The 23,162-nt window shown below is 56.9% G+C and overlaps 1 protein-coding gene across 3 annotated transcripts in view; it reads right to left on the bottom strand.

The window, feature by feature from the left end:
- Positions 1 to 2,949: 2,949 nt before the first annotated feature.
- LLGL2 (LLGL scribble cell polarity complex component 2) overlaps positions 2,950 to 23,162 on the bottom strand; it is a 34,835-nt gene continuing 14,622 nt past the window's right edge. Inside the window, exons 3-26 of one of the 3 annotated variants that reach the window (XM_042967037.1) lie at positions 16,511 to 16,608; positions 15,218 to 15,299; positions 14,809 to 14,924; positions 14,211 to 14,369; positions 12,303 to 12,465; positions 12,028 to 12,160; positions 11,660 to 11,714; positions 10,909 to 11,063; positions 8,579 to 8,796; positions 8,439 to 8,506; positions 8,139 to 8,292; positions 7,945 to 8,049; positions 7,258 to 7,550; positions 7,006 to 7,156; positions 6,541 to 6,691; positions 5,792 to 5,908; positions 5,497 to 5,663; positions 4,837 to 5,101; positions 4,414 to 4,567; positions 4,129 to 4,157; positions 3,830 to 3,877; positions 3,604 to 3,646; positions 3,416 to 3,477; positions 2,950 to 3,246 (exon numbers count right to left, since the gene is read on the bottom strand). In XM_042967037.1, the coding sequence (XP_042822971.1) occupies positions 3,239 to 3,246; positions 3,416 to 3,477; positions 3,604 to 3,646; positions 3,830 to 3,877; positions 4,129 to 4,157; positions 4,414 to 4,567; positions 4,837 to 5,101; positions 5,497 to 5,663; positions 5,792 to 5,908; positions 6,541 to 6,691; positions 7,006 to 7,156; positions 7,258 to 7,550; positions 7,945 to 8,049; positions 8,139 to 8,292; positions 8,439 to 8,506; positions 8,579 to 8,796; positions 10,909 to 11,063; positions 11,660 to 11,714; positions 12,028 to 12,160; positions 12,303 to 12,465; positions 14,211 to 14,369; positions 14,809 to 14,924; positions 15,218 to 15,299; positions 16,511 to 16,608 (2,994 nt within the window). In that variant the 3' untranslated portion in view covers positions 2,950 to 3,238. The other 2 variants (XM_042967038.1, XM_042967039.1) reach the window with 2 other exon arrangements.

Here is a 23,162-nt window from a genome sequence, read left to right as displayed (position 1 = left end):
CACTGTTTTAAACACTTTGCTATGGAGTCATTTAATTCTTGGAAGCATGCTAAGAGGTGGGTGCCCTAAGGATTCCCGTTTTATGGCTGATGCGACTGAGGCACACAGCCAAGTGTCAGTGGTGGTCAGAGGTGGGACGCCAACCCGGGCAGTCTGGCTCCCAAGGCCCGCTGGAGAACAGGTGTGAGGGGCTACCATCAGCAGTAAACTTGACTTTCGTTGGCCCACTACAACGTATCTGATGTATCTCCAATCTCTTGCCTTCCTGGTGCCCTCCTCTCTGCCCTATTGATCCAGGCCGGGGCCTGTAGCTCACTCAGTTCCGTGGGTGTGGCCAGCTGTCTTCCCAGAGCCTCCCAGGGAGAGGGGACTCTCCCTCCAAGCCCAGCTTTCACCTCTGGCTCCCACTTTCCCCATTCTTTCCTTCACCTGCTTTGCTCCTCCAGTCTGTGTGAGTCCTCCTCTGACCATGCTCCACTCTCCCTCCCTCCCTCTGGAACCGTCTCCTCCTCTCCCGGCCCCTACCACCAGCCACCGGCCCCTACCACCAGCCACCGTAACTTGGTAACTTTCACCTCCTTTGGTTGGGTGTTAAGGTGCCGAGCGATTTTACAGACTCTCATTTAATCCTTACCACCCTCTGAGGCAGGCCCTATGATTATGCCCTGTTTTATAGGTAAGTAAACTAGAGCACAAGAGTGAGGTCATCTGCCCAAGGTCGCACAGTCGGTCACAGGTGAAGCCAGTGTTTGAGGACTGGGTCTGCCTGACTTCCAAGTCTAAGTGAACACTTAAGTCTCCCACCTGTCGATGTCGAAGACCCTCAGATCCAAGTCTGCAGACCATGTGCCCAGCTGCCTGTGGTACATCGGCAGGGCCCTTGGTGTCAGCAGCGACCTCTGCCACTCACCTTCTCCATCTGGCAGTGGCCCTGGTCAACCCAACCCCTCAGTATCTCCATTTGGCCACTATGGCCACCTCCCCCTGGACAGAAGCCGCAGGGCCCTCCAACCTCCCTCCATGCCGGCTGAGCTTCCATTAATCCACTTTCTAGACAGTGCCAAACTCTTCCACTTGTGCACACCTATCAATAAAAATTGTTGATCTCACACTCCCAATAGAATATTTTCCTAGAACCAAAACAGGCGAACAACCAACATTAGTTAATACTTTGTAGCCCAAAGTACTTAAGGCAATGCTCATCCTGAATGAGGGCAGAGGTAAATCCATTTCAGAGTCTTGATACTTGTGTGTGTGTGTGTGTGTGTGTGTGTGTAGCTGTCCAGCTCTCCAGAAAGACTGAGGACCGAGTGCCAGTCCAGGATATACACAAGGCTTAATTTCTTTTATGATAAAAATAAAGATCCTGTGCATTCTAGCATGTTCTCCCTGACCCTGAGAGAGGGTCACCCCCGTCATGAAACCCTGAACCTCGTGGACTCCCATGAACCTCACAACAGATCGTGAGGGGGTACTCTTATCCCGTTCCCCCAGAAAAAACTGGGATGCAGAACAGGAAGGCAATGTGCCTGTCACACGAGTGGAACTTGCTGGGATTTAAACTACAGTGGTCTTTGGAAGAATGAACTTCATAATGGAACTTCTGTGCTCAAAGCCCTTCAGATGCTTCCAGAGTCTCAGGATCAAGTCCAGACTGTCTTGCAGGGTACGCAGCACTCCCCACTGTCTGTAGCTTTGTCTTCTTATCTACCCAGCATCCCTTCTCCACTGCTTCTGCGACCATGGTCTGTGTTCCTCTTCCCTTTGGGGCAACTACTCCCCCTCTTCCTTGTGGCTTTTGGGACTCCTGTCTCAGTAAGTGCCACCCTCACCCCCACTTCTAAGGAGAACAGGAGAGCTGGAGTGGCCCAAGTTACACAATCCAGATTCTTGAGCTGCACATGCTTGGCGGGAGGGTGATGGGTAGGGTTCTCCCATGGCGTATCCATCCAGGGACCTGGGCCTGGACTCCTCCTCTGCCCTGTGCGCTAATCCATGTCCTTCCAACAGGCCACGTGGGTTCCTGTGGCACATAGCAGTGCCCTTACCCTCGCCAGGCTCTAGGAGGTCCCAGTCTGGCCCCGGCCACTTGGTGGTCTCATTTTTTGGCACACTTCCTGCCAGCTACCCTCGACTCTTAACACAATCCCACAGCAGGCCGGCCAGTTCAAGTGCTCCTGCCCCCCTATCCTCTGTGTAGAACGGAGCACCCAGCCCATTCCTGGTCACGTCCCTGCCCCAGCTTAACATCACCTTCCCAGACGCATCTCTCACAGGCCCCCGGCTTGCCTGCATCCTAAGATTTCCTGCCCTTGTTAGTATTGTGAGCCTCAGAGGGCAGGGACCACATTATCTTGGCCACCTCTGACCCCAAGCGCCTGGCATATAATAGGTACTCAACAAAGACAGGTGAATGAAGTAGAATCAAGTAGACTCAACCCCCTGGCTTATGAAGACCATAACAGTGGTCTGATCCAGCCCCTCATCTGGGGGTAAGAGCTTTCACTTCTGGGAACTGCCTCTGACCTCAGCAGCACCCCACAGTCCTTCCCTGAAGTCTGGAAGAAGCCACCAGGTCTGAGGTACTGTGTGTGTCTCCCCCTTCTGACAGCAAGCAAAGGCCGGTCAAAGGGGACTCCCTCTGCCCCCGACCCTGGGATGCAGCCATGCACCCTCAGGGTGGTTAACTCTGGCCGTTCGTTTCCAAAGACAGAAGACATAGTGTTCAGATACGAACAGACACAGTTTGCTCTGACTCAACAGCTTAAAAAACTAACTCTCCGGAGTACCAGCCTGGTCCAGCAACTGGACCCCAGGGGCAAAGGCAAGGGACCGGCTACCAATCATTTCTGTCTATGTAGAAAATTTCTGCACAATTAAAAAAGTCAGTCATTGGACCAGTCCAGTGAAGAGGTAATAAGGTGTTTATTAAAAACTTTTTCACCCAGAGGCAGTTAAAATTTATAATTTAAAACCCAGCCCACTACAAAAAGGGGAGGGAGAAAAAACTGTGCAACATTGACAAAAGAACCAAGACAGACAAGGCCCAGGTGGGGCAGCCCCACGGCCCTGGGGTCCCTCCTCTCCGAGGCCAAGAGCAGCAGCAGGGTGCACACTGGGGTCGGCTCCAGTCCCTGGCACAGCCCAGTTCATGGGCCTCCCGGGGCCGGGGGGGCAGCGCCCCAGGAAGCGCCCTCAGTAGTGTGTGTTCATCGCGTAGCCTGGACCCGCGACCTGCTCACTCCGCTGTGGAAGGACACAGAGCAGTGGCAATTCGGGGGCCTCCTGGGCAGGCCGGGGGGCCTCAGTCCCCCACCCAGGGGCGTGTGTGGGCTCACTCTCCTATCCCTCCCCAACTAGGAGGCATACCCTCCCAGCCGCCCCCCAGCCCTGCAGCGGTGCCCAGAGCCCCTACCTCCCCCATTGCTGAGGCTGTAACCCGTGGCCACTCGCTGAGATCGCCAGTCGCCATAGCTCCTGCACGGGCAAAGACAGGGCAGTTACCATCCATGGGGACCTCCGGGAGACCAGACGAGGACCCTTATTCCCAGAGAACTCCTGGCACCTCAGGGCCCACCCCTGCAGGCCCGAGCAGGAACTCACCCTCGGTCTCCCTCCAGTGTGCTCTGAATCTCCTTCAGGACCCCTGCAGGGTTGGGGAAGAGGCCTGCTGAGGCCGGGCCAGACACAAATGTTTCTCCCCCTTTTACTGGTGGAGTGTCGGACAGGTCTGCCTCCCTCAGAGTAACGGCCCTCGGTTCCACCCTGGCTTTCCAAGCCTCCCTCGGGACATCCCTCATGACGGCCCACCGACTCCTGCCCAACTCACTCTCGTCATTGAGCAGAGCGTGCTCCATCACCGGGCCAGGCCTCCTCTCTGAAAGGCAGGGGCCAGGTCAGGCGAGCCCCGAGACCTCCTCTGCCCCAGCTCCCTCCTTACGAGAGCGGCAGTGCCGGAGCCCAGAACCCAGGACTGGAAGTGATGCCGTCTCTACCCTTAGCCCCAATACCACCTGCTGGCCTGGGGTTCCCTTCCTTCCCCTTCGGTCTGGGTCTGGGCCTAAGTATCACAATGTCTCTGCCCCCCACCCCCATCCCCACCCCTGGGCACAGGGAACCCTGTCTTACCCTCTCCATCACTCTGGCTCCCTGAGTTCCTGCGGGGAGAGAGATAGTGAGGACTGGGAGTCTCTGGGCTCCCCATTCCGGCTCAGAAAGCCCTGATCCCATGAAAAATGAGGTCAACTAACCTGGCTCACCTTGAGCCAGGGTGATAAACCAAGCTCTGCCCTGGATGGCAGCTTCCATGAGAGGGAGGGGCATATGAAGGGGGGGCAGCGAGCCAGAGCCAGGAGGGTGGGCTTAGCTCAGAGGAGAGGGGCCAGGGCAAAGGCCACCTGTCCTTTTACCGACCTGGCTGGGCCTGAGACCTTCTCTGGGCCTGATCCGTTGCGGGGGCAGCTGTGGCTCTTGGTTTCTGCTGAATCCACCAGACACCGGGGCTCAACCAGCCACTTGGTGGAGAGAGAGAAGCGCTCAAACTCTGAGGGTGAGATCAGGTAGAATCCTGCGGGGGGAAGGAGAAGCCTGGAGGTGAGGCCAGCCCACGGCTCCCAGGCCCTGCAGCGGCTGACGGGACTTTCCTCCCAGGAGGAACGAGGGGCCGGGGGCCTCCCTCAAAAGTTCTCCGAAGTCAGTCAGTCCAGCCTGGCCTCGGCCGCAACACCCCATGCTGCCCTTCCCAGCAGCCCCTGGCAGCGCAGCGGGAGTCCCCACCCCGCCCGCCCCCGGGGGCCCGGCTGCCCGCACCCGCCTGCCCGCCCCCGCTGTGCCCACCTTGGCCGTATTTGGTGAAGACGCAAGAGGCAATGCCGCTGACATCCTCCCGGCGGATGCAGCTGTACCGAACCTGGGGCTTGAGCAGGGGCAGCGAGACCACCTGGACGTCACCCAGGTTGGTGAGGACAGTCAGGTGGTGCTCCCCGTAGTCCTCGGCTCGACAGCTGCCAAAGTGGGCCACGCTGACCCGCCGCACCCGCGAGCCCTCCAGAGCGGTCAGCTTCAGCTTCAGCTTGGCGCTCACCTTGGGCAGCGTGAACACCTGGGGGCACAGGGCGCGGCTCACACCCATGGCTTCCGTGCCTGGTGCCGTCACAGGGCCCTGCTCCCCAGCAACGAACGCCCAGTCTCTGTGCCCGCTCAGTGCTCGGACATGCGGCCACTACGCTTTGACTGGGAAGGGACACCAGGGCTACTTATTTCCATGTCTGTGTTCTCCGTCCCCCTATTGACACAGGTCCCGCTTCGGTGCCCCCGTGCTGACCCCGGGGCCCGGGATCTCCACCCCTCTCCTTTTCGGTGCCTCGGTAGTCTGTCACACACCAGCTGCAAATACAACTTTAAGTGAATCCCGGCCACTGTCATTTGTGCCCAGGATCTGCACTCCCCGGATGTCCCAGGGATCCCCAGGGAGCCCCGCCTCCATCCAAGCGACACCTTGAACTGTTCTTCCGACACCACAAGCAGCTGGTGGCTTCCCTGCATGTCTGGGCTCTTTGACAGGTCATGGGCCACCTCCAGGGGCTCAGGAAGGGGGACGCTATGTCCATCCAGCACCAGGATGCCCACCACGGGCGCTCGGTGCATCAGCTGGATCTCCTTGGCTGCAGGGAGAGAGGCAAGTGGTGGTTGACGGTCGGGGGGAGGGTGAGACTACAGACCCCACCCCACCCCACCCCACCCCATCCCAGGCAGATAAGGACCCTCTGCTCTCCCCCTGCCCAGCACTCACCCTGCTCGGCCCTCACGGGCTCATCCATTCTCCGCTCGGTGGGGGGCACACGCAGCGCAAAGGCATAGACCGTACCACCGTTGGTGCCAGCCCACAGCGAGGGGCAGTGGCGGGAGCCTGCCAGGAAGCAAAGGTTTATATCTAACCCACAGTTTCAGGGGTCAGGTGGAGCCAGGTGACCTGGGCTGATGTCCCGGCATTGCCACTCACAACCTGTGTGACCCCAAGGTCAAGTTAGCAAACCTTGTAAGCCTGTTTCCTCCTCTGTAAAACGGAATGGCTGTGGGCCCTGCCTATTTCCTGGGGGTATAGACGGGAAGAGCTGGGAAGGCTCTCTGACCGCTAAGGGACCCAGGCACAGGTGGTCTTGAACCCGGGACAGCTCAGCCCTGAAGATACAGCAGCAGATACCCCCACCCCACTCTTGCCCCGGTGGGCGGGCGGCAGGGAGCTTCTGCAGGGCACACTGGGTACTAGCAGGCACTCTTGGAGGAAGATATTCCTCCACTTTACAGGAGAGAAGCTGACCCCAGGTTAAGTGACATGTCCAAGGTCACACTTCTAGAGTGGTGGAGCCTGAGTACGAAGCCAGGGCAACCTGCCTTGGAGACCCAGGCACGGCAGAGAAAGAGGCAGGCAGAGGATCGGGTCTCGCCATGCTCCCAGCCAGGCCGGACAGCAGCCTCCAACACGCCCTCGGGCCGAAGGGTGCTCTCCTGGGCCCCCCACACCTCAGGCTGGCCACTCACTGTCCCTCAGATAGGTGTCAGCAAAGTAGAGGGTCCGGACGAATCCCGTGAAGGAGTCCTCTGCTGAGCGAGCCTCGATCTTACGCTGCACAGGGGCCAGCTCCATGTTCTGCGTACCCGTCCGCTCAGCCCTGGCGCCTCCCTCCGGCACCTGCCGTGGGTTTGGTCAGGCTGAGGGGGGCTCTGGCCTCCCCTTCCTGGGGGGATCCGATTGCCCAGCACCAGTCCTTCCGGGGGAAGATGGCCACCGCCCACCTGGTGACACTAACTGAAGACTTAACCCTCTACACTTGGGGAAGCTGAGGCCCAGAGATGCAACGTGTGTGTGTCCGAGGCCACAGAGCTAGTGGGCAGCGGGGCAGGACGTGAGCCTGCTTGGTGCTTGCAGCCAAAGCCACGGGGGAGGGAGCGCTAGTTTGGACCTGCTGCCAGCCGCCCCGGGCTCGTGGCCGGTCTCGGCCTCACCTCCCCAGGGGGACCAGCTGGCCGCCGCTTCCGGCTTGACACCCGGCTACGCCGTATCCGGCGGAAGGACTGGCGCAGGGACTTCTTCAGGGACTTCACACGGGACAGGGGGCCCTCCAAAGCCAGCTGGTCACTGGGGTGCAGCGTGCACCTGGGGGGAACATCAGGACATCAGTGCTGCCAGGGCCCTAGGGTCCTTGCCCAGCACCAGCCCTAGACTCAGGCCCTGGCCACCCCGGGAGGGCTGCTCACTTGACAAAGACCTGCCGCCGCTGCTGGTGGTCAAAGAGGCCAAAACCGTGGCTTGTGCCAAAGGCCACGAGCCGCCACTCAGAGTGCAAGGCCAAGGAGGTGACCACGGCCGGGGGCTGGCACTGCACCAACACGAAGGGCTGGAAGCCGGGCTCAAAACGCACGGGCCCCGGGCGGGCACACAGGCGCTCGTGGCCCTTCCAGCGGTAGCCCTCCTGGTCCTGCAGCAGGTCGGCCTCCACCTGCTCCACGGCATGCTCCGCCTCCTCGTCATTCAGCTCCAGCACCAGCACCTGGGGTGGGGGGGGTGGGGGGCAGGTGGGCTGAGCCACCCCACCCCCACCCCCCGCCCAGCACCAAGGAATAGCGGGACCACAGGGACCCTGAGAGTGGGAGAGCCTAGGGCCCAAGGAGAGCTGGAAGGCCTTTCCCGATCCCTGGCCCTTAATCCTGGTTTCTGGAGGAGAAACAATCATCCCAGAGGCCTGTCTCTAATGGGACCAGGCAACCTCTATCCACTGGGAAAAGCACAAGAGCCACAAGAGTCGGTGATGGTCCTGGCGACCTCTTCAGTGGGTGCCCAGGAGGCTGGTGTCTGTCCTTGCTGCCCCCCAATCCTTGGACACCGCCCAAAGTCCCCTGATCACTCCTCCTAGCTGCACCCCCTGCCCCAGCCCAGCCTGCTACCTGCCCTGCCGTGCCCGCCACAGCCAGGTAGCCACTGTATTTGCAGAGGAAAATCTTCTGGATTCCCAGCCTCGGATCATCACTGTAGGGGTCGAAGGAGCCCACCTGACAAGGGAGAGGAGGTCCGCGAGTGGCCATAAGCACGAGACCCAGCCTGTCCTTGCCCTGCCTGGTTTCCAGGCTCCCGGCCTCACCTTGCGGAGCGGGGGCCACTCATCCTCGCCCTGGGCATTGAGGTTCTCGCCGGGCTCTGTGTCGGTGAGGAACACCCGTACCGTGCTGAGTTTGTAGAGTAGCCGTAAGCAGACACCGGAGGCGTCCCAGAAGCGCACTGTGCCATCCTCGTGCCTGCGGGCAGAGCCACCTGCCAGTTGTGAGGGATGCCAGGCCAGGGGTGCCCGGGAGGCCCGGGACTGGCACGCACCCGCTCTGGGGTCTGTTCCCACCCCGCGTATTCTACTTGGCAGGAGGAGAGCGCCATGAAAGTCACCTACCCTGTGAGCAGCAGGTCCCTCTGGGGAGGGGCCGGGGCCAGACTGGTACCACCATCGATGGGCCACTCCTAAAGAAGGAGACCAAGAAGTCCATGGGAGAGCCTGGCCCGAGGTGGGGCCAGGGCTGGAGCCAGACTTACCATGGTGGAGAAGTGTGTGTGCTGCTGTCTGCCAGCGGTGACGATCCGCTCCCACAGCTTCAGGGGGATGTTGGAGACGTGGTGGGAGCAGGTGATGGCAGAGCAGTGAAGGGAGGCCAGGTAGGGAGGCTGGACTGGTGGCCAACCAGCCGCCTTCAGGTCAATCACCACCAGCTCCTCCTCGGCCAGCACCACCAGGGCGTAGGGGTCATCAAAGGCTGGGGGACAGGCCAAGGGTCAGGGGCTGCAGGAACCGTAGGAAGCAGTTTGCCCCAGCCCAGCCCTGCAGGATCTTAAGCTCTAGGGCTGGAGTCAGAGAATCTGCATTTTAATTTTTTTTTTTTTTTTTTTAACATTTATTTATTTTTGAGGGACAGTAAGACAGAGTAAGAGCAGGGGAGGGGCAGAGACAGAAGGAGACACAGAATCCGAAGCAGGCTCCAGGTTCTGAGCTGTCAGCACAGAGCCCGACGCGGGGCTCGAACCCACGAACCGTGGGATCATGACCTGAGCCGAAGTCGGACGCTTAACCGGCTGAGCCACCCAAGCACCCCTGGAGAATCTGCATTTTATTTTATTAATTCATTTTTATTACAAAAAAAATTTTTTTAAGTTTATTTATTTATTTTGAGAGAGACAGAGATAGTGCAAGTAGGGGAGGGGCAGAGACGGAGGATCCCAAGCAGGTTCCGCATTGTCAGCTTGGAGCCTGATGTGGGGCTCGAACTGACGAAACCGCGAGATCATGACCTGAGCCGAAACCAAGAGTCCAAGAGTCGGATGCTTAACTGACTGAGCCACCCAGGTGCCCCAGAATCGGCATTTTAAAAACAAGCTCCACTCGAGCCTCACTTCGGGGTGAGCTCAAGGCCTGCTTCTGGTGAGCAGGAGCCCCATTTCAGGCGAGCCCCACTTCTCTCTCTCTCCTTCTGCCCCTCCTGGGATTCTCTTTCTCTGCCCCTTGCTCACCTGGGCCGCCTCTTTCTCTCCCTCTCCCTCTCTAAACAAACAAACAAACAAACAAACAAATAAATAAAAATGAGCTCCAGTGGCAGTGGGTGGCTCAGTCGGTTGAGTGTCCAACTTTGGCTCAGGTCGTGATCTCATGGTTCCTCTGCTGTCAGCACAGAGCCCTCTTTGGATCCTCTGTACCTTGCCCCCCACCCCTTTCCCACTCATGCTTTCTCTCCCCAAAATCAATAATAAATAAAAAAAATCTCCAAATCCAGAAACATATAGAGAAAAATCACACACCACAACCAAGTAGGATTTATCCCAGGTGTGCAAGATTGTGTCAACACATGAAAATGAGTTAACGGAACCCATCACATCAATAGGCTAAAGTAAAACACGTGATCATATTGATCCACGCAGGAAAAATATCTGACAAATCTGACACCCATTTATGATAAAAAATCTAAGTAGGAAGAGAGGGGAACTTCCTCAACTTGGTAAAGATCGTCCACAAAAAAGCTACAGCTCATGTGACTATAATAGTGCGAAACATGAAGCTTTCCTGCTAAGATCAGGAATTTGGCAGATGCCCCCTCTCTCTGCTTGTTTACAAGTCCTAGCTACTGCAGGGAGACAAGAGAAGAAAATAAAAGGGACACAGGTCAGAAAGGAAGAAGTACGCTGTCTTTGTTCACAGAGAACGTGATCATCTCTGTAGAAAATCCTAAAGAATCGATGCTCCCCACCCCCCCCCCCCCCCCCCCCCCGGCATCCTGCATCGGGCGTGAGGAGGGAAGAGGCTGAGAAAGGAGGGAAAGCAAGTAGCCTTGTGGTGTTGAGGATGCACGGGAATACAGCCCAGGGTGTCCGGAGCAGGCCCGAGCCCCTCACCTGGAGGCCTTGGCTCGTGAGGCTGGACTCACCTGGAGGAGAGGCCCGCCCTCCTGGGAATCTCCCGCCAGGCCTCCGCTCCAGGTTTCGACATCGCCCTTTCTGGTCTTGCTTGTCACCAATTTACGAGGCTGACTCAGGGCTTTGCTGTCTTGGCCCAGCTCCAGGAGGCCCCACACGGCACCACTCGCCCCACCCCACAATGGGAGGGCTTCGCGTGTCTAAGCCGGGACCTCTTTGCCTCAGCTAGGTAGCTGTTGAGCCCCACAGCCTAGATCTTCCTGCCTTGGGCTCAGTCCCATCAGAGCCGAGCAAGGGTGAGGAGGGTTCAGAGCAGGTGGGAGGTGTGGCCAGCAAGGATGAAGCCACAAGCAGGGGAAGGGAAAGGCACTGAGAGGGGTGCAGGGGGGCTGAGGGGCTCAGGTAGTGGTGCGTTTGGAAATGGACAGGCCGCATCCCCTCAGCCACTTCCCAAGCCCACCTACCTGAAGCAGGGTCTGCCTCGGCAAGGACAGTAAAGTCAATGACACGGGAGGTGAAGTCGAAGGCTGTCTGTTGGCCGTCGTGGACCACCGAGATGCAGTGGCGGTCCCCATAGCTGGCCCGCGGCATGCCCCCCTGGAAGATGGTGAAAGGCAACCTGGCGGGCACAGAAGAGCCGTGGGGTGGGCTGGGGCTCCCAACAGTACCTCAGCCACAGGCTGAGCTGGCAGCTTAGACTTTCCAGGGACCAGAGTGGCAGGACCAGGGAGGGAGCCAGTCTCAAAGTAAGTGCTCATTCAAGGTCCCCAGAAGGGGTGGGGTGGACCGCCCTCTCTTCCTGACTGCAATAACCCAGGAGAACTTGGGGGTGAGGTGGGGGCACCCAGGCTGGGGTTCCTGAGCGTCTGTAGCCACTCCTGCTTTACCCCGGCTTCCACCCCCAGCCCACCCTACTCCTGTTTATGCATCAGGTTTCCCTGTATGTCTCTGAAGAAACAGGTCTCCTGCTGAAACAGAGTCTGAAAACGGCTGATCTGAATCATCTTTCCGGGAGGGTGGAGGGAAAGGTCAGAAATGTTTGCTCAGGAATTAGCCATGAGAGGTATGAATGAATAGCCCTCTCTCCCTTTGCTGGCATCTGAGACACCGATGTGGGACCCCCAAGGCACTCCCTAGACACCGCCTCCCACAAGCAGAGGCCAGAGTAGCCCCTCGGAAGGCTGCTGAAAGGGAGGACAGAGCACTGATACCTACCCCTGCTTGGTGATCAGCCAGAAGATTTTGGTAATAGCTTTGCAAGGAAAAGGACCTACAAGACAAGGAACCAGCTTGAGTGGGCCCTCCACCCCTATGTCCATAGGGCCCAGACCCTTCATGCCCATACCCATGCAGCAGATTGCATAGGAGTCTTGCTCTGAGCAGTCCCTCGAGAAAGCCATGACGGGCATCTGAAAATCTGCTGCACAATTTTGGGCAGAGCCTTCACTTCTCTGGGCCCCAGTTTTGCTTCTAGGAGTTGGGCACCTACACCCGAATGTGGGGAAGACAGACTGGGAACAGAGGACACTGCTTTGCAAGTGACAGGGCAGGGCCAGGCCCCATTAGGCAGACGGAGCACTGACCGTAAGGCACACAGTTGCGCAGGGGCTCCGAGTGCTGGGTGTCACTGGACACAGGCCACTGGCAATAGCTGCCGTCGGAATGGCAGCTGACAATCAGGTGGCCGTCCCGCTGCCAGCAGACGTTCTCCAGTTGCTTCAGAGGGAGAGAGGGAAAGCGCGCAGGCTGGGGTCAGGGTGGTGGTCCCGTACCCGCAGGTCTCAGCACAAGGGCTTTAGGTGATTCGGGGGCCTGAGAGCGCCACGCGGCACCCGCCACCATCTCAGGCGCCGCCTACCTGGCTGCTGAGGAAATGGCCAAGCACGCAGCTGCCCCGCAGGTCCCAGACAACGATGAGGCCGCGGCTGTAGCCAATGAGGACCTGGTTGGGGTCTCGGGGGTGCTCCTGCAGAGCTTCCACCATCTCAAACACCCGCCGGTGGCGGGCGTCCTCGGGCAACCTGGCCGAGGGAAGCACTGTGAGCCCACGCTGCTGCCACCAACAGGGCAGGACGGAGCATGTGGCACAGTTGCTCACCGCGTGCAAGTGCCAGCGTGGGAAGATCGCAGGGAGAGAGAAGCCATGCGCACAAGAGGACAAAGATATATAGAAACCTATATATCCTGTATATCCATCCACAAACGCAGGCGGTTACACTACTACGAAGAAAGGCAAGGCAGTGGCTTCCAGAAGAGTTGATGCGGTGGCTACCTCGGGGGAAGGAGGGACTCGTGACTGGGAAGGACAGCGGGGGCTCCTGGGAGGCTGGCAAAGTTCTATTTCTTTGTCCAGGGGGTGGCTGCAGGGACGCTCACTTTACAAGAATCCATTAAACCGCACATTCATACTTAGTGCATTTCTGCACTAAGTGGTGTTTCATAAGGAAACAGTTTTTAAAACCCACAAAATAAAACTCCCTACATTAGGTTGGTCTGGCCTTGAGCCCTGTCCCCCTCCTCCTTCTCTGGGCCCGGAATGCTGACGTGAAGTCTGGAGGTGCTGAAGCCAACAGAAGACCACGAGGTGGCAGGCAACGGACCAAGAACCCACACCAAAGAGGGAGAGCAGGAAACACAGACACCTGGACCCCTCTCTGCCAACCCAAGCCAAACCTCTTTTCATTTAGAACAGGATTTACACTGGCAGGAGGGGCTTCCCGGGGCACTCAGGCTGGGGGAGGCCCCCCAGCAACTAGACTCCCACCAGCACAGAGTCAGGTGGGTGCCGGCAGGGCCACATGTGAGGAACAGGTCCTCCTGCTGTCCTGGCCACAGACGGGGCGCCCAGGCTGAGAAGCCGCCATGCCTGCTGACCCGCAAACAGTCCTGCTCTGACCGTGGTCGTGCTGCCCTGACGCTACCCCGCCGGGTGGGAAAGACAGACGTTTGGGCTCAGGCAGAACCAGCCCCAAGTAGGAATCCTCCCAAACCCAGCGACACTCTTCCTTGGACAGTGGGCCCTGAGCGATGTGAGCACGTTGGAAGGCCAGTCCTTTCGGGACCAGGGTCCTGCTCGCTTGAGCCTGAAGCAGCCCCACATCCCAGGACCCCGGCCTCCTCTCTGTCCCGTGAAATGGCAAAACATTCCACCACTGCCAGTGCTTCGTCTCCTCCTCCTTTGGACCCTGGCACCCTCTCTCCACACCCAGACCTGATCTGACTCCCTCTCTGTTGCCGACATCATCGTCATGGAGCAAAGCCTCCAGAGTGATCCGAAGAAACCTACAGGCTTATGGCTGTCCAAGAGCTTTGGCCATGGGGCCTGCATGCAAACGAAAACTTAGCACGGACTCCAAAACATAAATCTCACCAGGAGTTGCCCCACCTGATGTGGCAACACGAGGTTTGGGCCCCACCTGCCCCCCTGCGGAGCCCCTGGGGTTTTGAAATTCACATGATCAGCGTGAAGACTGCTGGACTGAGACTTGGTGACATTACGAAATCATTTTGAGCATCATTTTCCTCACCTTTAAATGAAATGACAGGTTACCCCCAAGACTCCTCAGAGTGCTATGGTGCTAACACATTATGGGGCGAGAGTCTCAAGTTAGGGGACGGGTTGGGGGCTGAGGGTCTCTTCTCCCCTCCCCGTAGACTTCCCAGGAGAGAAATTATGAGCTCCCGAGACACTACTGGGACTCGAGGGAGAAGGCCGCGCTCAGCTGGAGGGAACAGCTTCCTAATGGCAACAAGGTGTCCAGCTCACCCCTGCAGCACAGCGTCCGAGCCGATGGTCCGGTCCCCCAGCGTGCGGAAGGCCGGCAGCTGCACCGCAAACACGGTGCCACTCTCGGTGCCCAGGTAGAGGAGCTCGCGGGAGGAATGAGGCAGGACCACAGTGATCTGTGTGGCACTGGGGGCGGCCCTGAGGACGAGAATGGCTGCCTGTGAGCTGGCTGCCACTCAGGCAGGGGAGACCCCGGGGTTAGGATCCCCGACTCCCGGCTGCCCTCGGCAGTCCTGGGAAAGGCCGTGGCTGGGGAAAGCGGGCCCGTGAGGTCCTTTAACGGGGTCTGATGGTGTCTTGGGCCAGGACAAACATTTTGAGTGTCTCCTGCCAAGACAGAAGACAGATGGTAGAGAGCGTGGGCTAGGAGGCAGAAAAAACTCCCCAGAGCCTCCTGTGCAGACGGTGTAGGCGTGGAGGGCCCTGCTCCTCCAGAGCACCCGCATGTGGGGATGTGTTGGCTCAAACAACTGCCAGGACCACCAAGGGCTCCACAGGACCTTCACAGGGTGATTCCACCCAGGAGTTGGGTGTGCCGGTCAGGCCGGCCGGGAGAAGACGGGTACCAGGTCCTTACCCTGGGGGGCCACGCAGCGTGAAACTCTCATCTTCCTGTAGCTCTGACACCCCGCCTCTGACCTTCAGGCTCCACAGGTGGAGGCTGTTGTCGTCCAGCAGGGTGACCAGCTGGCACTAGGGAGGGAAGGGGACAGGAACCAGGAGTGTGTGGTGTCGCGAACCAGGGAGGGCCAGCATTCACTGGGGCCCTTCACACTGGGGCGGCCCACCCCGCGCCGGTTGATTCAGGGAGCCCCAGAACCAAAAGACCCCTGGCTGCTCTTAGGGTGGTCTGTGAACCGCAGCTGGGGGAAGGGAGGTGGTCCCAGGCCCTCCTATCAGAACCAAACCCAGGACTACTAAACGCCTGCCTCTCCCCACCCCTTCCAGGTGATGTGAGAGTAGGAGGATGCGGAGGGCCCGCTCACCTGGCCAGGTAGGAAGTAGATCTGCACCACAGCGTTGTTCTCCCGGTGCAAACCCATGAACTCCACCCCTGGGGCACCATAGCTACGAGTGGCAGGCTCAGGAAAAGCTCCAGAAGGCAGGACACCACCCCTTCCCGCCCAAGGGCCAGGACCTCTGGGCCCACGTGGCAAGGAGTGTAAATATCTCAGCGTCACAGAAGGGCTTGCCCTCCTCCCAGACGGCAGTGACCGGGGCCTTGGGTTGGGAGGAGACGGCAGTGGCCCTGGCCCAAGGGCTCTTGGTCAGCAGTGATGTCACCCCGAGGTGGAGCCAGCTCCAACCAGGGAGAACTTTTCCACCCAGGCAGGTGTGGGGGGGGGGGGGGCGGGCAGACACCCCAGGATGGTGAAGATTTATCCCAGTAACTGTTGGGCTGCTTCCTACAGTGCCCCCCGCCCCACCTGAGCTGCAACAAACCCATCAGCTACCACAAGGTGGCACCTGAGAAAAAGGGCACCCCCATGGGTCCACCCCAGCAGCTGTGGCACCGGGGATTGGTAACCAGGATGTGGCTGTAGCCTGGCAATGATTAACCAGCTGAGGGAGTGCTATCCGCCACCTCCAGCCTAGGCCAGCCCGCTAGAGGTGTCCCCGCCTCCCCCGCCCCTGCTGCATAAGAGGAACAGGAGGGAGCCGCAGCCTCACTGGAGGCTCCAGCCAGGCTCCCCATGGGTGGTTCCCCATCTCCCAGTACTCCCATGTCCCAACTGGCTCAACTCTAGGGACTCAGGGGGGATTTGGGGCTGGGGAAGTTCCCAGACTTGTAGTCCAGGCCAGAGGACCCAAGCGGTGATCCTTCATCATCCTGGAACCCTCGGGCTTGCCTCTGAAACGCAGAGGCCCCCGTGGCCCAGAACCAATGCTTTGGATAAAATGTGGCCCTTTCAGACCAATGTCCTGCCAATCAGGAGTCAGTTCTACTCTCTGATGTGCCTGTGTGTACATGGCAGGTGTGCACGGTTGGGGAGAATCTGGAAGGCTTAGCACTGCTCTTCAAACCCAAGGACACCCTGGTTTGGACAGCACCTTGGGCCTGCTACCCCAGGTCTACTAAGTGGGAAAAAGGAAAACAAAACAAAAAACTTGACTCCACCTCCGGCATTTGGGGCTGACTCCCAAGAGGCTACACAAGAGGGTTCCCCAAGAGGGAACATCCCAGTACCAGGAGGGGTCATCTACAACTGACTTTTGTTTGAATCCCGCCAACGCCAGGGCCCCTCCCCCGGTGGGAGCTGGGAGGACAGAAAGGATACAGCTTGACAGCTCCGGAGCGGGTGCCAATGGCCAGGATGCGCAGAGACGGGCTGTAGCCAAGGGCGCTGGGCTGGTGTGGGAAGCCATGCTCCACCGTCTGCAACGAGAACCATGTGGGGATGGAACCTGCAGACATGTCCCCTCTGCCCTGCCACGGCTGGGGCACCAGGGCTGGACAGAGGAGCTGCAGCACAGAGCCACCTCCAGCAGGAAGGAGAAATTCAGTCACGTTCGGGTTCCTACCCAGATACCTGAGTGCTGAGTCAATCCCAGACCCGTTTGTGACCCAGTCTTAGGCCCTGGGGCCAGCCCTGGGAGCGCATTCTCCCCCGACACCACAGTGGCCACTCGATGCTTTCCAGGAACTCTGACTTGGTTCCTCCACCACCCATACTGTGGGTGACTGACCCAGTCCTCCTGTGGGGGGTAAGGGAAGCTTTGGGGGGGGCCTGCCACAATGGACCAGATGGCTCGGGAAGCCTGGTTGTACCACAGGTCTGGGGCAGTCCCAGGGGCTAGACAGAACCCCCCAGTAGCCTGTCCCAGCTCTGGGCCATCCGAGGCTCCTCCGGGGCCAAACACCTGCTCTCTCGCAAGTCTTTCTGTCGTGAGGTCTCTCCACTATCTTTCCAGAAAAGAAGCTTCTAGAGTTTTGTTGCAGACACATGCTTTTGCTCATTTCTTCTTATAGAAGTAATACACATTATAGAAAACTTGGGACATATGAAGGAGTTTGAAAAGGAACACAAAAATCACCCATACTCCCGCAACCAGAAGTGACCCTTGCTAACATCTGTGAGTCTTTGTGTTGCGACTATACACGTGTGTGTCTCTACTTAATACCAAGACCTGACTGGGGTTGTGCCACACGGATATATACGGACATGCATAGCTTTGTCGCCCATTTGTCCGCCTGTATGTAGCGGGCCCAAACCGTCAAAGGCACTAAAGTGACTTTTAAATGGCTAAGGACTATTCCCTACATAAAGGTGCCCTAACTCACAAGGCTTTAGTTGTTGAACACCTTTGTTTCTGCGGGTTTTACAGTTGCCAATCAGTTGCATTGACGACCTTTCTTGGACTCCTACCTTTGCTTACAACTTGGAGTATTTCTTTAGGCAGAGGTTCCAGTTCTGGAACTCCAGGTTTAAAAGGCATGGGTGTATACACTACAGATCTGGGTTGATAAACCATCTTCAGGAAGGTTTTTGGTTGTTTTTCTCCACCAGCCCTCCCCACCCCCCACCTCCCACCCCAGGGGATGCCGAACCTGTAGAGCTAGATCAGAGCAGGGCAAAGGATGCCAGCCAGCTGCTTTACTTTTTGTTTTTTAAAGCAATGGAGACTCTGCCCTGAAGAGAAAGGTTGTACCAGTCAGGCGGCTCTCCTTAGGCCCAGGGTCCTCCTCTAGGCTTCCCTCGGCTGTCCCATCAGGCCTCAAAGGAGCAGAAAAGGAGAAGTCCTGACGACGGTGGGCATGATAGTTTAGTAAACTCAATGCTGCCTGTTGGCTCATCCAGTCCAGGATGGTGGTTCACAGGAGGAGGCCCTGAGCTGGGGCAGGCCAGGAACAAGAGCTCCACGGAGTCTCTATTCTGGGGACACATAAGTGGAAGGGCCCCCCAGGTCTGGCTCTTTGCCAGGAACTAGTCTGCCCTACAAATGGCTATACCTGGAAGGGATGGCCTGGAGAGCAGAAGTGACCCAGCTGGAGCCCCCCTAGCCAGCCCAGGTCCCAATTCAGCTATGTAAAAAATGCAGCGCCTGGAAAAGCCTTGGGGAGATAGCAGAGTGTCTGGAATGTAAACATTTCCCAGGAAAAGGGGGTGGGGGGCAGGGCATGTGATGGTGTTTGCGGGGACAAGCTCGCCCAGAGCCCCCTTCCAGCCTCAGCCAGTCTCAGATTGCTGGGGCCTCAGGAAATCAGCAGTCAGGGCTTGAGAAAAGTTTCCTGGGACGGTAGCATTTTTCGATCATCCCAATCAGCAGGAACACAAGGCCAAAGCCTCTGGAATTTGGAGGAGTCTGGGGAAAAAGTCCTGCAGGAAGGAGCCCTGTGCCCAGGAGGAGACCCGCGTTGCCAAGTAGGACAGCTGTGAGCTGCACGGAGATACGGAGCATTTATAATGTGGCCAGTGCCACCAAGGAACAGAAGTTTTCATTTTAATTAATTAAAAAAATTTTTTTTTAACATTTATTTATTTTTGAGAGAGAGAGACAGAGATGGAGTGCGAGCGGGGGAAGGGCAAAGAGGAGACACAGAATCTGAAACAGGCTCCAGGCTCTGAGCTGTCAGCACAGAGCCCAAAATGGGGATTTGAACCCACAGACCACGAGATCATGACCTGAGCCAAAGTCAGACACTTAACTGACTGAGCCACCCAGGCACCCTTTAATTAATTTAAATTTAAGAATGGGCATACAGTTCAGTCACTGAAAAACTTTCCAGGTGAGTTCTTGGGTTCTAAAGGAACAGGGGCTGGAGTCAGGCAGACCAAGATGCAAATCTCCCAAACTCTAAGTACAGGGCACACAGTTCCAAAGAAAATTTTGTATCTGAATTGAACTATGCTGTAAGTGTAAAATACACTTGGCGTTTCGAAGATTTTGTGTTAACAAAAAACCTAGAAAAACCCTCATTAACTTCTATTGACTACATGTTGAAACAATATTGGATGTTTTGAGTTAATAAACAAAATGTATTATCAGGGGCGCCTGAGTGGCTCAGTTGGTTAAGCATCCGACTTTGGCTCAGGTCATGATCTCACGGTTCGTGAGTTCAAGCCCCACATCAGGCTCTGTGCTGACAGCTCAGAGCCTAGAGCCTGCTTTGGATTCTGTGTCTCCCTCTCTCTCAGCCCCTCCTCTATTCACACTCTGTCATGTGTGTGCACGTACTCTCTCTCAAAAATAAATAAACGTTTTTAAAAAATTAAAAACAAAATATATTATCAAGTTAATCTCGCTTGTCTAAAAACTGTTGTAATGCAGCTGCTAGGACATTTTAAGTTACACATGTGGCTCATGTTATACTCCTGTTGGGCCAAGGTGCTGCCCTAGACAATTCTGCCTCAGGATATGGGCAAGAAAGTCAAGCCAAAGAGAAAACAGCATGCAGCTTTCTTTTTCTGTTAGCCTCTCCAGCCACACGTTATCCTACCAACCCACCGGCAGGAAGTTCTCCTACATCCCACCTGACTTACTCCTGCTGGTGGGTCTCTTTTCCTTAATCTGGAGGGAGACAAAGGTTGGACCCAGCCTTCAGTTTCTTGCACTTCTCATTTCCCACCGCCTCTCTCTACTGCCTCTCGTCTCCACCTTCTTTTCCATAAGCTGGTTTAGAAAGAATGGGGACTGGGGCGCCTGGGTGGCTCAGTTGGTTAAGCATCCGACCTTTTTTTTTTTTTTAGGCTTATTTATTTTTGAGACAGAGAGGGGGAAAGAGAACGTGCGTGTGTGTGAGCACAAGCAGGAGAGGGGCAGAGGGAGAGAGAATCCCAAGCAGGATCCACATGCGTAGAGCCCAATGCGGGGCTTGAACCAACAAATTGTGAGATCATGACCTGAGCCGAAATCAAGTGTCGGACGTTCAACTGACTGAGCCACCCAGGCACCCCAGCATCCAGCTCTTGATTTTAGCTCAGGTTCATGATCTCATGTTCGTGGGATCGTGCCCCATGTTAGGACGGGGATTCTCTTGGGATTCTCTCTCCCTCTCTCTCTGCCCCTGCTCTTTCTCTCTTCTCTTTCAAAAAAGATAAACTAAAAAAAAAAAAAAAAAAAAAAGAAAGGCATCATCGTGGATGGAACTAGAGTGCATTATGCTAAGTGAAATAAGTCAGTCAGAGGAAGACAAATATCCTAGGACTTCACTCATATGTGGAATTTAAGATACAAAACAGATGAACACAAAGGAAGCAAAAATAATATAAAAACAGGGAGGGGGACAAACCAGAAGAGACTCTTAAATACAGAGAAAAGACTGAGGGTTGCTGGAGGTGGGGTGTTGGGTAGGGGGATGGGCTAAATGGGCGAGGGGCATTAAGGAAGACACTTGTTGGGGTGGGCACTGGGTGTTATATGTAAGTGATGAATCACTAAACTCTACCCCTGAAATCACTGTTACACTGTATATTAACTAGCTTGGATGTAAGTTAAAATAGTAATAAAAATAAATACATACATACGTATCAAAAAAAGAAAGAATGAACAAATGGGGACAGAGTCAGGCCCACCAGGCTTTGAATCCCCTTCTGCCACTTAAAATGCCTTGGGACTTGGGTGAGCTCTTTGCCTCTCTGAGCCTCATTTTACGTCTGATAAATGGGAGGATACCTACGACTGCATCGAGCAGGACCACCCGCAGCTTGAACAAAACCCTCAAGAAGACGGTGGCTGGAAGGTTCAGCCCACCCCCCAGAGCACAAAGGCCTTGCCCCCTAGAGCCTGCCTTCCTCCTGAGGCAACAGTCCCTGGAATTCCTCAGGATACCTTCCTCAAGGGATCACGGCTCCCTCAAGAACAAATGAGGGGAGGAAGCATCATGGTGCCCGCACCTGGGCAGGGACCAAGAGAGTAGGTTCAAATGTAATTAGTGTGGGGACAGGGGATTCCCCAGGTCTGTGGAGGGGTGGGGAAGAGAGGCAAACCTGCAAATAAAGCCCACAAATCCCCAAAGGAGGCTGCAAACCTGAGTGCAGGCAGGGGGAGGAGGTGTGGCCCCAGACCAGTTCCAAGAGGCCTGGGGGTCTTGTTGGGAATGGGGAAAGAGGGGGTTTGGATTTGGGGAGAGGACAGAGGTCAGTTAGGGAGGAGCTAGAAACCCAGAGCAGCCTGGCCTCCCCTTTCCTTGGCTGTCCCATCCCCCAACTTCTGACAGCTTTTTTTTTTTTTTTAATGTTTTTATTTATTTTTGAGACAGAGAGAGACAGAGCATGAAAGGGGGAGGGTCAGAGAGAGAGGGAGACACAGAATCTGAAACAGGCTCCAGGCTCCGAGCAGTCAGCACAGAGCCTGACGCAGGGCCTGAACTCACATACCGTGAGATCGTGACCTGAGCTGAAGTCGGAGGCTTAACCGACTGAGCCACCCAGGCGCCCCTGACAGCTTTTAAAGACGCAGCCCCCCAGCAGAGTACAAGGTCGATGCGGGGCACAGGAAGTGGACTCAGCCCCAGGGGTGCCCTGCTGTGGGACTGCCAAGGCACACAGCAGCCCTGAATCATCCCTCCACCCAGGACAAGGGGTGGGAAGGGGCCTCAGCCTAGGACAGCAGAGGCCTCCAGCTCAAATTCAAGCTGGGAGGTTGCCCCAAAGCCTGACAGCCACTGATGCCAGCCTCCCCTACCTCCTGAGCTCAGCATCCAGCCTACCTGGCCCTGCCCCCATCCTGCTACCTGGCTCAGGTGACCTCTGCCAAGGGAGGAGAGAACAATGAACTCTTTTGACAGCAGTTGGGAAAGGAGAGATTTGTAGGAGCCGTCAAACTGCAACATTAGCCTAGTGTGGGGAAGAAAGCCCCTTCTGTCTCTTGCTGGCTCCAGGACCCCATTTCAAGTTCTCGGAAGGGAGAGAGCAAAGGCTGTTGGTCAGAGACAGTGGGGGCCCTTCATCTTGTCCTCAGTGAGGGAGGACGCCGGCCAAGATCCAGGGCCTAGGATCTTGCTGGGGGGCTGGAAGGAGGGCTGTCTAGGGCCAGAGGGGTCACGCCCAGCCGCTGGGCTGGGTGGCACTGCCCTGTACTGGGTGTGGTCAGCTCAGATTCCTGGCGGTGGCAGCAACCTGGCCCTCCCTGTGTGGCTGTCACCTGACACCAGGGGCCCAGCCACAAAAAAGCCAAGACAAAACAACCTGGTCCTGGACAGGGGCAGCCGGTCAGGAACACACTGTTTGTTCAGGGCCTGGGGGTGGGGGGAGTGTGGGCGGGCTGGGCAGGAAGGGCGCAGAGCCGTTATCAACGGCTGGTTTCACCAGGGGAGGGAGGGGCCTCAAGTGATTTCCAAGGAAGGAGTTTCACTATGGCATGAAGTTTCTGTCCCCTTGGCATCACTTCCTCCCCACTGACATGTCCAGCAGGCTCCACAGTCCCCTCATCTTGTCCTCGATGGCTCAGAAGACTAGGTCAAGGGGAAAGAAACTGAGGCTTGGGAGGTGAGGCCGCCACCCTCAGGGGCCAGCTGGTAGGTAGATGGAACCGGGGGGACCTGGTTCCCAGCCGGCGCTACCACTTGCCATATACTCAGGCTGTGCAAACCTTAGAGGCCTCAGTTTTCTCACCTGCAGAATGGGAACGCCACCAGCTGTGAGGCACCGGTCACGAGGATGGGGTGAGGCACCAACTGTGTACCAGGCACCATTCAAAGCCATTTAACTTGCTTAGCGTGCCAACCCGGATGTAGAGACTATTACGATGCCCGCTTTGTAGATGAGGAAATTGAGGAGCCGAGAGGGTAAGTAACGTATGTGTCTGCAGTGACTTAGTGAGAAAGCGGCACAGCTGGCATCTCGACTCGGGCCATCTGGCTCCAGCCTCCCTGCCCCTAACCACAGAACCACCCAGCCCCTTAGCTGGTTGGCTGAGGGTTCAGAGAATCCATCCGCAGGCACAGCTCCTTCCCAGAGACCACCAGTCTGGTCTGCACACTGCTTGCTG

Source organism: Panthera tigris, chromosome E1 (assembly GCF_018350195.1).
Source record: "Panthera tigris isolate Pti1 chromosome E1, P.tigris_Pti1_mat1.1, whole genome shotgun sequence".
Taxonomy (NCBI): Eukaryota; Metazoa; Chordata; class Mammalia; order Carnivora; family Felidae; genus Panthera; species Panthera tigris.
The sequence above is the reverse complement of the archived record's forward strand: the minus strand, read 5'-3'. Positions and strand labels throughout refer to the sequence as shown.